This window comes from Lutjanus erythropterus, chromosome 7 (genome assembly GCF_056507025.1).
Source record: "Lutjanus erythropterus isolate fLutEry1 chromosome 7, fLutEry1.hap2, whole genome shotgun sequence".
In the NCBI taxonomy this organism is placed as follows: domain Eukaryota; kingdom Metazoa; phylum Chordata; class Actinopteri; order Lutjaniformes; family Lutjanidae; genus Lutjanus; species Lutjanus erythropterus.
Window position 1 is genome coordinate 31,805,363 of NC_139323.1, and position 13,901 is coordinate 31,819,263.

The 13,901-nt window shown below is 39.5% G+C and overlaps 1 protein-coding gene across 1 annotated transcript in view; it reads left to right on the plus strand.

The window, feature by feature from the left end:
• Positions 1-13,901, plus strand: part of mast2 (microtubule associated serine/threonine kinase 2) — a 210,555-nt gene that overhangs the window by 121,507 nt on the left and 75,147 nt on the right. The window contains exon 4 of the mRNA XM_084723557.1: positions 8,272-8,303. Coding sequence (XP_084579683.1) covers positions 8,272-8,303 — 32 coding nt within the window. The remainder of the gene's footprint in view (positions 1-8,271; positions 8,304-13,901) is intronic.

Genomic DNA, 13,901 nt, shown 5'->3' on the forward strand with positions numbered 1-13,901 from the left:
TCAGGCAGGGTCTCTGCAGATACAGTCACCACCAACAACATGCTGTGGGTCACAAGTGATGGGTGAAAGAGATTATTTTTCTATGAATTGTTGCATACTATTCCTTTAAGCTTTTGTTTCAGCTAAAGAAAGTCACTCCTTCAAGCCAAGACATTAACTGTCCTGTTATTTGCGAGCTGTAAGCAAGCGTTCATTTACCACGAGTAAGTGATCATTAAAACGTGACATTACTGATAAAAATCTGAGCAAACTGTCAGAGAAATACTGGCTGCACGCTGCAGAGAGCACAAGGCAAATAGACTTATTTATCAGAGCTAAGACCCATTTTAGTGTATCGATTGTCTTTGTTCCATGAATATAAATCATTATAATAGGTTTACTGGGTGAAAAGGGGTGATAACACTGGGCCTCAGAGCAACAGGAAGGAGAGGTCTGGCAGTGCAGAGTGACACTCAATCAACAAGTCAGGATTTTTGGGTCATGCAGGGACAGACACGTTGGGCTCAGTTCCACCCGACAGTGTTTGTTGTTTAGTTATTTGTCACCTCTCCTGTCTGCTGTGTGTTTGTTAGAGAATCTGAGCTCTTTCCCTCTGACACCTGCTGACACTGTCTGCTCAGCCTGGTTTTAACCATCACTTTTGTGAGTGTGTGTGTGTGTGTGTGTGTGTGTGTGTGTGTGTGTGTGTGTGTGTGTGAGTGTGTGTGTGTCTGATGCTTCATTTGTCATGCTGTCAATCACAAACCTGGCACAGCAGTGTGAGGTTACCGTGGATACAGAGTTAATGCTTGACAGCCTCCACCGTCTGGACCTGCAGCAGCTGTTCATGCTGGTCAGTCAGTTAGTAGCTTTACATGTGGTAACCTGGATACTGTGAAATTCACTTATTAGAGCCCCTCATAGTCAAATAGTGACCATGCCTTTCATTATATTTTCATCTGGAAAAGTGCATCAAGGCGATGCTTCCTGATTTTTGATCTAATCTTTGTGCGTGTGTGTGTGTGTTGGAGGGATAATTGAGCAACTTTCCCAGAGCGGCTTTCTGAATTTAAAATTTCAAGTCATGTCAAATGGTCAGTGGTTGAAACCGACTTAATCAGACGTATTGAGCTTATTCTGTAAGCTTCAGTTTTAGTTGGACTTCGGTTGGAATTATTTTAAATAGAAGAAAGCATTACTGCTCTTACATATTGATCTTTTCTTTCATCCCTAGGCTTTTGCTGTCTGAACTCATATCGACTGACCAATCTACCACAAGGTTTCAGCCCTGAAAATTACATTATAGATGTGTTGAAATTCTAATTAATCAGAAAGCACTGTGACAGACTGAAGTGCATATAACTGCACTAACTGAGTCAGCTCATTGGTCACTGGTTGGTTGTGTTTCTGAGCTAGGTGGGTGAAGGTGCTTGCAAAACTCAATCTGTGTCAATCAAGAATATGTCTTTGACCCAAAACGCCTCCATCATCCGGCTCTGACGTCACATCTTTACAAGTTTAGACTGAGCTGTTGGTTTCTTTACCTCCTCTCGCCCTCTTCTGTCTCACTCCATCTCTCTAATCACGTTACCCTCCTACCCTCCTCTTTCTCCTTCCTTCTCTCTCAGCCATAAAGCGTATTATTGATGCCTGTATTCCATCGGGTGGATTGCTTCAGGCTTTGTGTTCTGCTCCTCTTATCCTCACCATCACCAGAGATAATTTCATCACAGCTCGCTTTGTGCCCGTTTGGTTTGTTTAACACAACCAGGCTGCTCTCTCTGTATGTGTGCGTGTTTTTATATTGGGCATTAGCTCTTTCCCTCTTGGGTTATTTTTGCAGGGTGGCTCTGGGGTGAACATCCTCCCTCAGGGCTCAGATAGCAGCAGCTGCAACACACACGCACAAAAACACACACAAAAAAACTACACAGGATAATGCAATAAACTGTCAGACAAGGGTTTCAGACGAGCATCATTTCACATTACAGAGATCTGTGTGGGCGGATGGATGATTCGAGCATAAAGTACTTAAATCTCCCCCATCTCTGGTTCTCTTGTCTTTTATTTCTGTTGTACAGCCAGACAGGAGAGTCAAAGTGAGGGGGTGAGGCATGTGGGAGAGAGGGGGGAGACAGGTGATGAGGAGAAGGTTAACAAGTTGGTGAGAGGGATGAAACACACAATTTTTGTGTTAGTTTGTAGTTTGTCAGTTTTTAAAAATGATTTCGTAGACTACTGCCAGTTTATTGTCATTATCATTATTATTATTATTATCTTTATTATTGTATTGTTTGTCCATTTTATTTATTATTTTTCCTGCATATATTTATGCTGTCAGATTCTAGTCTTAAAGATACCCTCAAAAACATGTTTTAACACATAAAAATACAATGTTTTGAATAATATGTGTTTGTTTTAGTTTTAAGTAGGGATGCACTGATACCAATTCCGGCATTGGGTATCGGTCCGATACTGTCCTCATGTACTCATATTTGTACTCATAAAACTACTCTGATACCCCATACCCGATACCACGTCACGAAAAGTAGCCACTCAGTACAAGCATACATCTAAAAAACCGCCATGATGCAGAGTTCAAGGCGTTTGCTGATGCTTACCTTCTTCTTTGGTCGCGTTGTCATCATCAGTGAGAGACTCGCTGTCCTCAACATCATCCACTAATGACCTGCAGAGACTTTGGAAACTGTCCGTAAAATTCCATGCAAGTCCATGAAAAATTGAAATAAATGCACAGAGTGCACCTGAAGACCGCTGCCAGCCGCTGTCCAAGAAGTCCCTGCAGGCGTAAACTAGTTGAATGCCTAAGCTAATTAATCCAAAGATGAAGAAAAACACTGCTGCTACCAGTCTGTAACCCTCTTTTCTTGGTAGCAAGCTGCTGCGACTTTTCTTTGTGTACTTAATCTTCACCAAAATGGCCTGACAGCACAGTACACCCAACTACTTCACAGCAGGGTCAACAAAACTGTTGCACACATGGCACCACCCTCATACTTAATAAGGCTTAATAAGGAACACAGAATCAGTAAATTAACTTACTACAAATAACCCAAAAATGTAAGGTGTACAGTGACTATGGATACAATTGTAGTAAGAAATGGCAACAATGATTTGTTACATTTAGAAAGTGACCATCTAATGAAAATAAAATATGTTTTTATAGTTTGGTGCCTGTCTGAAGAAAAATAACAATATGTCACTTAGTACCAGTATGTTTTTAAAGTTGTCAAGCCATACAAACCAATGTTCTGTTGATCTTTACAAATCAAAACTCAATAGTTTGACAACGGCAAAAGCATCAGTGCTAAAAAAAAAGAAAAGAAAAAAAGTCTAAATTGATCATTTCGATCAAATTGTGACCTTCAAATTGAAAGTCATATCGAATTGTGGATTTGGAGAATTGTGGCCTTGCATAGCAGACCACACACTGATACTCTGCTATAAAGGAAAGAAACACCCTTCCTTGTTTGCATTTCTATAAACCAATCACAATTGTCTTAGGCGGAGCTAAGCCCAGGATGTAGAGATCGGATTCCATTGTTTTTTGGTGGAACATTTGCACCTCGGGAGGTGTACCCTGGCATTAAAATTTAAAATACCATTAGCGATACAGGTGCTAATTTGCCATTTTAAACTTGTAGGTTGCTATCACTAACCTTGTTGTTGTTTCCTGGGGGCTTTGAAAGCATAGAAGAAGTTGTTTGACTGTGGGGTGAAAAGCTAGACAAACCCATCAGCATCACAAACAAATATGCAAATTTATTCAACTGACAAAGAGCCAGATACATATACTTAAAGTAAACTTTAATTGAGAGTATTGAAAGAGAATATTTGTGATTCTTTTTAGTCTCTGAGCCCAGATCACCTACTGCATTGGTTATCAAACTGGGGTCCAGGCCCCCCTCAGGAGATGACAACAATCACAGGAGGTTCTGTCAGCCTTGAGGTTAACTAAAATCACAATTTCTACAAAACTATATCCTCACTGATAAATAGTAAGGTATTGAGTAGGCCACGCCACTGAGACGTCTCCAGCTCTGCGATAATGAATCATTATTCTTCTTTTGGGAAGAGTGAGTGTGTATAAGCTACTCTGCTGGATTGTTGCAAGAAAAAATGTTAAGCTTATACTAGAAAAGAGACACTTATCAAAGGAAAAGGTTCCAAGAGTGGAAACGCTTCTGACTTACAACAGTAAAGCTTTGGAGTGAATCCCTTACTCTTTTGGTGTGTATGTATGTGTGTGTGTGTGTGTGTGTGTGTGTGTGTGGGCTGGAGGGGCTCAGCTTTTTTTTTGTAGGAAGTAGAAAAGACTGGGAACCACTGACCTAGATGACATCACCATGACATCATCAGGGACTTTTTTTTTTCTCAGACAGAGCTCTGTGTGAGTATCAGAGGACATCCGAACACAACAGGCTGAGTAGTTCTCTACATGGCTTGTGTAAAAGCTCAGTCTTTGCAATGATTGGTCCAAAAATCATCATGTGCGTCCCTGTCTCTTTAACTAAACTTCATCTTACCTCCACCTTCTGCCATCCTGCCCTGTTTGTGTTTGGCTCAGCTGTAAAGTTTTGTCCTTGTTTTGAGAGTAATCAGATCTGGCATTTTTTAGAGCAGATGAACAGGTGGGCAGAGGAAACTCTCACCGCTCTGCTGTAACAAATCGTTAAGAGCTGCAGTGTGAACGCAGCCTGCAGGAGACGGAGATGAACAGCAGAGAGGATTATAAAAGGTCGCATCCTCTCCTCCTCTGTGATGCTTGAGCCATTTCCCTTCCCTCTGGGTCTGGACAGCATCTGTTCACAGGACTAATAGAATCACTGGGTCCAGTCAGACTGACAGGACACACACAACAGCAGCTAATTGGTCAGTTTCTGGCTGTTTGTTTCAGGAAGGCCAAATAAAAACTAGCAAAATTTTGATTTATGTTATCATAGCACACACAAACATGCACACAGACACACACATGCTGCTAAGAGTGCAGACCTCTGCCATGCAGTCACTCACCCACTCACTGTGCTCCAGCTAAACTCCATTATGTCCATTAGCTTATCAGCACACAGAGATATGAAGAGATAGAGGAACTTATTTGACTCTGATGACACAGTCGTCCCACGCAGGAGCACAGGAGTGTTTTCCAGTGTGTGTGACGGACAGAACGTGTGATGGAGAGATGAAAACAAGTTTGAAACAAAGCCAGAAAACTCACCGCTGAATGCTCAGAGAGCTCTAATTAATCAAAGAGCAGCGTCGTTTTGAACACCAGTCCAACATAAATGTTTTTTAATGATCATAAATGAACAAGGCATGACATTCCTCTTTCTATCCATGGCCTATTTAGCCTATTTATTCTTCTTCACGTTCTGTTGGAAGGCTGCTGCATTTGCAAACTTAACTTAATTAGACCTGCGTTATTTTGTTTTTGTTTTTTTTTTCTAGTCTGTAATTTTAATTAGGTCTGCAGCTAACCCTTATTTTCATAATCTATCAATCTGTCCATCATTGTCTCCACTAATTGATTAGTTGTTTGGTCCAGGAAATGTCAGAAAATGTTTATCTGTGTTTCCTAAAGACCATAATGATGCCTTTAAATGTCTTGTTTTATTCACAACCCAAATGTATTCAGTTCGCTGATTGAGACAACTAAAGAAACCAGAAAATATTCACATTTAAGAAGCTGAAATCAGAGAATTTTCTCTTTTTTTGGTTGAAAGAAAGACTCAACCCTGTTAATTGCTAATCAGAATAGTTGTTGGTTACTTAAATAATGGTTACAGCTCTAATTTTAATCATTCTTCAAAATGCATTTTGCTATATATCCTACTTCAGTACTTTTTAAATCATTATTCACTACTAGTGAGTAGCCTACGATTCAAATTGTAATATCAAAACCTTTCATCTGCCTTTTTATAACCATTAAGGTTATCTGATTGCAGATGGGCTGATGAAAGTCAAGATATACAGATTTAAAAACCAAAAACAAATAGGATATTACGATATCCTAAATATAAGACAGATATCTAGTTTCATATAATGATATTGATGAAAGATTTTGTCCTGCCCTCTGCAGCAGAGCATTTTCTGACATTTACTGGACCAAACAACTAATTGATAAATCATGAAAATGATTGACGGATTAATTGATAATGAAAATAATCAGTTTTATTCCTAAAAAGAACAGAACAATGAATATGAAATAAAAAATATGATGTAGTTTAAATTTGTGTGTGTGTGCGTGCATGTGTGTGTTAACTGCTCAGTCTGAATGAAGTGTTGCTGTACTTTTCTTCACTCCGATGGATGCTGATGAAGGTGTTAATGATGTTTTTCGAAGTTGAACCAGCTGTTGACCTACTTTAGGAACCTGGCAACACACGGTTTCAACATCCATGTGCCACACACACACATACCACACACACACACTCAGACACACACTGATTAGTGCTTTTGGCCAGATGGTGCTCTCCAGGAAGGCTGTAATGTCGGTGGTCTGTTGTCTCAAAGTGTTTCTAGGAGCTGCAGGTTACAGGTTGTGTACAGATGAGTTCTGTGTTGCACTGTTTCAGGCAAACCAAAATGCAGACATTTCAGAACCTTTTCTTTCGGTTTTGTTTTTGCTGCTGCCATAGCAACAAAAGAGTCAAAACGTCTTTACACATTCAGATGCAAAGGTGTCAGGGTGGTTGTTTTTCATAAGTCTGGAGCTTCCAGGTTTGTCTGGTGATAAATCAAGCTGTCTGCCACCTCATGATGATTATAATGGCACTCCTCTGCCCCCGTGTGGCTACTTGTAGAAGCTGCAGCTCAGGTGCAGAAAACAAACTCACCTTTTGTACTTTGTCCTGTGGAATCTGTGTTCAAATTCAAAGTGAAGAAGCATTGACTGAAGTCACCGGGCTTTATTATTTGAGTTCCATATGTGGGAATGAAATCTGTAACAGATATTAATGACCTCCACTCAACATAGGAAGACACATTCATTGGCTGCAACGCATCTTTGTATGTGAACTTTCAATAATTTCAGCTACCGTATTCCTCAACATATCAGTTGAGGCATTGTATGCACACAATACCTTTTCTCCATTCCTACAGTCAGAAAAAACTTAAAAGAGAATATCAGGGTTTCCATGGGTCCTTAAAAAGTCTCATAAAGTCTGCAGTCCAATAAACTGCATTTTCGGCATTTAAAATGTCTTAAATTTGATTTTGACAGGTCATAACAATATATTGGATTATGAAGTTCACACTTCATTAACTCTGGTCTAGCTTTAAAATGTGTTTTTAGGAAATTGTATTGATCACACTGGAACAATTATAAAAGGAAACCAACATGGACCCACTAACCACTAATAGAAACCATGTAGCTCGATCAGATTCATGCTCCACCTTCAAGTGTGGAAAATACAAGGTACATTATGGAATCTAGATTGGCAGATTTCAATAAGAGGTTAATAAGAGGTTAATTAATTAATAGTAGATTAATTAACATACTTTTCTCCCAGTAATGACATGAAATAGGTCTTTAATTACCTTCATAATGATCTTGAAATGTCTTAAATTCAACTTGTTGAAACCTGCAGAAACCCTGATCTATCTGTCTTTCATATATACACTATAGAAGACACTGTATATTCTATACACATATATAATACAAAGTATATTTATATTGTCTTATATATTTATGCAGGGCAAGCATTTGTTCACGGCCCCACTGTGGCAATCTAGTTGGCTTTCTCACCCATGTACTCATCTTTCTGATGTTTGTGGGTTTGTTATCTTAGTTGTGGTGTGTCTGTTGAATTGTTCATTGTTCATCATTTTCCCTCTTTTTTTGTTTCCTTGTTTTGTATGTTAGGACCCCCTGAAAAGGAGATAGTTCATCTTAAGGGATTTATCCTTATGAATAAACTTGAATCATCACATTTGTTAGATTTGTTTATTTGTGTATTTTTAGCACTTACATTAAAAATTAGTTTTCTTAATACCAAAAAGTTCATAAAACAGAATATGTCTTATTCTTGGTGCTTTAAGGCACAATAACACGCTTAAAACACCTCACTGGTCCAAAAACAAGAGGTCTGATGTTGAAGCTGCCCGCACAAGTTATGTCACAGTGACACCTGTTGGTTAAACCGCTGTACTGAACTTTTATAATGACACAAGTGCTGCACTGTTTGACATAAAAACATTGTTGGTAATATCTTTCACCAACTGGCTGGAAAATGGCCATCTTAATAATTATCTTTCTTTGTCTGTGTCTTTCAGAAGGAGCTGAGCCTTCCCAGAAGAGGCAGTTTGTAAGTACCCATCATCCCCTCTGTCTTCTGTCCAATCAGAGCCTGTCCCGTCTGCATCGTTTTTCCCTGAAATGTCATCTGGAAAAGTTTGGGAAATTTTGAGCGAGCAATGCAATGAACCAAACACAGATACATTCATTTATTATTCATTATGAGGTGCTATCAGGTGTGGTGTTCCAGTACTGCAGTGGTGTTCTGTGGATTTTGGCAAGAGATAAATTGCAGTGAGTGTGTGTGCATGTGTTTGGGTCTTTTCCTGACTGTGCCCCTGCTGTTGTTAGTCTAAAGATTCAATCTCTAGTCCTTTAAATATCACTGGGAGACCACACTTTGTCTGTTTTCATTTTGTCTCAGCTGTTAATCCTGGGCAAGTTGTACAGAGAGAGCTTCCAGTAAAGGGTTAAAGGACAAAGTTGACTGAGTCCACCTACGTGTGAGCGTTTGTATGTGTTTACACCAGAACAGCTGAGCATCCCACTGTGATAGAGGCAGACCTATTTATATCAGTGTGTGTGTGAGTGTGTGTGTCAGGCAGCAGATTTATTGTCCTGCTCAGAAAGTTCGACATATTTGGGGAAAAAGAAGTCAGACATACGTCACGCTTCTGACGTGTTGGTGGAATATGAGGTTCATCATCAAAGTGTTTAAATCATGGTCATGCAATCTGGAGTTTCCCTGTTTCTCTGAGTTACTTTACACACCCCAACAAGAGAGTTCAGATTAGGTACAGGTCAGTTCTTTCAGCACAGTGGCGATACGGGTCACTACAGAGCTGTAAACTGAAGCTGTCTGCTGCACTTTCCAAGTACTACTAGTAAAAAAGAAAAAAGTGGTGGGATTAAGGTTAAATTATTTTAAAAATGCATTTGTCTTTGATCTGATTGCCAATGGAAGTTCACAAGAGTGGGTGTAAACTACACATGACACATCTTTCATTTCCATTTCAGCACCACAGCGAACTGTGGTCGACCCTGTGGTCTGTTGAAGAAAGACACTTATCTGAATTTCTTAAATCTGGCTTGACCTCCTCAGCCAGACTCAACCTGCAAGAAATTTATAAAGTCAGTATGAACTGAGTAGACAAGGTCAAGCCTCAGTTTTTCTCTTATATCTGGATTTCTGAATCCTGCTTTTGTAAAATAGAGCCCTTATTATTCCCAGGTGTGCCTGTACAGTAAAAGTACACACTGCATGACTGACTCATTTTGACTTGTTATTGATATAGTACTTGCACAATCAATGCATGTGGTGTGCAACACCTGAAACTTCTGAGAAAAGGTTCTTTGTACAGTTCCTAGTAGAAGTCGACTGATAATGTTTTTTGAAGGCCAATATAAGAAGAATAGCTTGGAGCAGGAAGTCGCTGGTAGCCAATTAATTGACTGATTGAGTTGTGCTAGGCTTGCACTTATGGTTAACCAAACAGCATGCTTTTAGCAGAGCAGACTGTCTTTAGTCCAATGCATTAATAATGCTACAATCTCTTCATGCTCATAATTTATGAATAAAGCTGTCTTATAAAGTTTACTTTCATTGAAATATAAATTAACTCAGGTACTCAATGATTTTGTGTATGGAGTATTGATGCAAAACGGTGACATATGTCCCTGCATGACTGGTGGAGACTGAGCAGCCATCAGCATTTATCAAGCCAAGTTTTGCAGATGCCAAGTTTGTGCAGTTTGTAAAGCATCCTATTGTGTTGATAGGATGTTTTGTCAAATTCTATTACCTAGATTTGGGAAATTAAATTCACTGAACCAATTTTTTTTCAGTGAACAGAATTGCATATTGCAATTTCAGAAAAATTTATTTCCTGTTTTTTTCTGCAAGCAACTGACAAAGGTTGCTGAACAGTAACAAAATCCGAAACACTTTATAAGGGTTTCCTGCTCTAAAAATCAGTTTTTATATCGATCATCCAAAGGTTTTCTGTGGTGGTCTGCAGAGAAAATCCTGTTTTTTCCGATCTCTGAACTCCTTTAGGATCCACAGAGATAACAATAATAATAATAAAAACAATAACAGCTGCACTCCAAACCCTCAATAAAAACAGGCAGCTTGTATCTCTGACACATCTCCTGGTAGCTCTGAGAAGACGCAGAGCTGCTTTATCAGATTCTTAATATCAGACCAGAGCCACAGGGGTCGAATGGAGTGTTTCTCTGTGTGTGTGTGTGTGTGTGTGTGTGTGTGTGTGTGGCTGGTAGTGTATGTGATCTTCAGGCTCTGCTAGGCAGTGTATCGGCTGCTGTGAAGCCTCTCCGACTCTGAGCTGACTCTGTGGAAGTGACAGTTGGCCGGCGGCGGCGTCCTGCTGTCTCTTCTTAATGGACAGAGATCAGGAACTGATGGCACTAAACCAGAGTCTGTCTTCTGTCTCTGAGTGTCACATCAGAGACAGACAGTCCTCGTTCGTTCACTCTCTCACTGTTATACTGCTGCGTTTTTATTTTTAGTTTCTGTTTTTCGCTTTAATCTTTCTCTGGTGCACACATAAATCCAATTAGATCATATTTTTAGACACCAAATGGCGAATAAAGCTTGTCTCATCCTGACATTGAGGGAAAACAAGTGAATAAGATTAAGAAATGTATCATCTAATGGTTATACTGCGATAACAAAACATAGTCATTGCAATGGCCCACTTTATGATATATTATATTATTATTATTGATGTTTTAACATGCACGTGTTCAGTCCTGGTCCAGTCAGAGGCTGTCGAGCCTTGTTGTGGTGCCCATCTAATGCTCCCAGCATTCACTGCTGGGTTCCCCTCAGCCAGGACCTGAAAACCTCTTCCTCCTGGCGGTCCAAAGCTCCTGAGCAACCGCTGTAAACATCAGCACTCCCCTGATGCTCAAGGCTGGGTAGAGTTGAGTCAGCTAGAAGCACTAGCTCCACAGCTAACCGAGTTAGCTAGCTAATGGCTGCTGTAAAAATGATCGATTGTTCAGCTTTGAATGTAAGTGATTTTTTTTTTTTTTTAAGGACGGTGAGGGCTGTATGGGACCTTGGAAGAAGCTTGTTAGCTCTTGGGCATGTTACTAATTCAATTTATTATTTTAAACTTAACTGAATACAAGAGATTCTCATGACAGACACACACAGGTCCAGATTGGTGTGTAATGACATTTTGTGTCCTGCTGCTGCTCCTACGTCAGTTAAGTAATCACTCCACATTAACTGTGTGTTTGTGAGTGTGTGTGTGTGCGTGTGTAACCCTACCCTAGTCAGAGCCGTATGTGATCCAGCTCATTGTTTATGAATTAGCAATCTGGCATGTGAGCTGCATTTAGCTCATCAGAGGGGTCAGCGGTGTCCCCGGGCTTCTCAGAAACCAGAACAGAGACAGAGAGAGGACAGCTGCACTTCCTACATGGTCTGATAATATCAGGCAACACTGTCCTCTGTGTTAATGTGTCAGAGAGGAGGAGAGAACTTTCCATTTTAGGCTTTAACGAATCATCGACACTTGACCTTTCAGCTTCTGTAAGTTTTCAAAGACATAAGCCTGGACTGGAAGAGGAGGAAACTGTATTAAGTTCAGTTTACAGTACAGACCTCTCCGTTCAGAGTGTGATTCCATTAACTATATTCATTAAAAGTCTTTTTTTTAAAAAGTTGTTTGAAAAAAACTTGACAGTGCTGAATAAAACTTATTTTTAAAGTCTTTAAAAGTCACACAAATTTTAGAAAAATCATTTTAAAAAACGGTTAAATCGAAATCATTCCTTGAAAAAAAAACATGTTTAAAGGAGCAGTAGGAGTGTACGATATAGTGGCACCTAGTGGTGGACTTGCGAGAGAAATCTGTACTACAATAAATCATAGTTACCTTGATATGTTGTCAGTGATCAAGAAAACATGTTATGTTGAAATACTCCTTTGACAACAACACTGTAGTTTTAGTTTGTCCGTTTCACATTAATATTGAGAGTTCATTGAATGATTACGTGTGTGTTTATGATCTTTTCTCTTTTTTAATCTTTTAGAAAAAGTAGATGTTTATAGTAAAATGTTAAAGGAGTCTGGCAGGCGGTGAGACAGACTGTCACTGAACTAAAACTCCAGAGTGTGTATTTTCAGAGCAGTGGGCTTTTGTTTTCAGGATAACAGGCTGAACTTTACATTGACAGACAGCTGACAGTTGTGAACAGCTGATCAACTTACAGTCGAGGACTCATCCTCAGTTGTTATTGCGGGAAACAACTCACTTCAACCATAGATTATATATTAAGTAGGATTTTAACTACAGGTGGGCGGTATGGCTGAAAATTTATTTTAGAGAATTATTTACAGTAACTATATATCCTAAATATAAATTCTTCTCCAGGGGTAAAACACTGCTATGACAACTGCATGGCAGCTAGCACTGTACTTTTAACTGTATTGCTGGACATATTCCACATATTACAGAGGTATTTTTGGAACATTCAATTTGCAAAACTGGAATGATAAGGGGCATAAAATAAAAAAAAAACTTTTCTCAATTATAGGCTATAAACTATCATCCCCCCTTGATTTGCAGATTATCAGATTTTCTGCTTGTTGTTTGACTTTTTAAACCTGAACCAGGTCCATGTAATGGAAGCTGCACCAGTCTTTTTCCTCATTGTGTGCACTGATGTAATTGGTTATTTTATCTGTGCTTTTAACGTTTTGTCTTAACTTATTAATTATCATGTTGCATTTTGTTCAAGCAAAGAATCAACATATAGTTGAATATGGGGCAAATTTATACTGGTGTACTCTCTATACTGTTTATACCTTCCACCCATAATTTTAACAGATTCAGTATACTTTCTATGACTCCAACTCACTATTTGGACTGTAGTTCTCATTATTGGATGCAAAATTACTACATCCTGCTCCTTTTAAACTTAAAAATTAATCCAAAAAAGATTCCTTAAAAAAAGTCATTGATAAAGTCGTGAAAAATAAACAGTGAAACATTTTAAGGATTATGTCTTCATAAAACATTCCATATTTAATTTTCTTCTGATTTTATTTATAACATGGAAGAAGGACAGGTAGAAATTACTGTTTTTTGTAGTTATCTTGCAATTATCTTATAAACAAGCCATTTAACTAATAAACTGGTAACCAGTAAAGTGCATGAAACAGTAAAGAACATCTCAGGCCTCCCTCCTCCCTCCCTCTCTGTCTCACCCTCCTCCCTCCCTCCGTCTCTGTGTCCCTCTCCCGGCTGTTGGTTGAGGACTCAGTCAGTCCTCTGGTCTGATCACGCCGATCAGACCGGCTGAAGCTTCCAGGAACTGACAGGGATTAACTGGCCAGACTGTACCCAGGGAAGGCACTCTGTTCCCGGGGACGCGCAGCCGGCGGCATCCCTCTGTGCCTTCTGTCTGGTGGATCGGCGGGTCCACTTTGAGCGACTGGTCTGAACCTGAGGGATCAGTTTCCTCCTGATGGAACTACTCTGAACTTTATGTTCTCTGTGACTCTTTGTGGATTATTTTTTATGCGAGAAGAGGAAGGAAGGGTGTTCAACTTTACTTACTTTGGATTATCCAGACAAAGACAAAACGAAAGAGGGGAAATCCCAAACGAGTAGCTGTGTAATGTACACCAGCT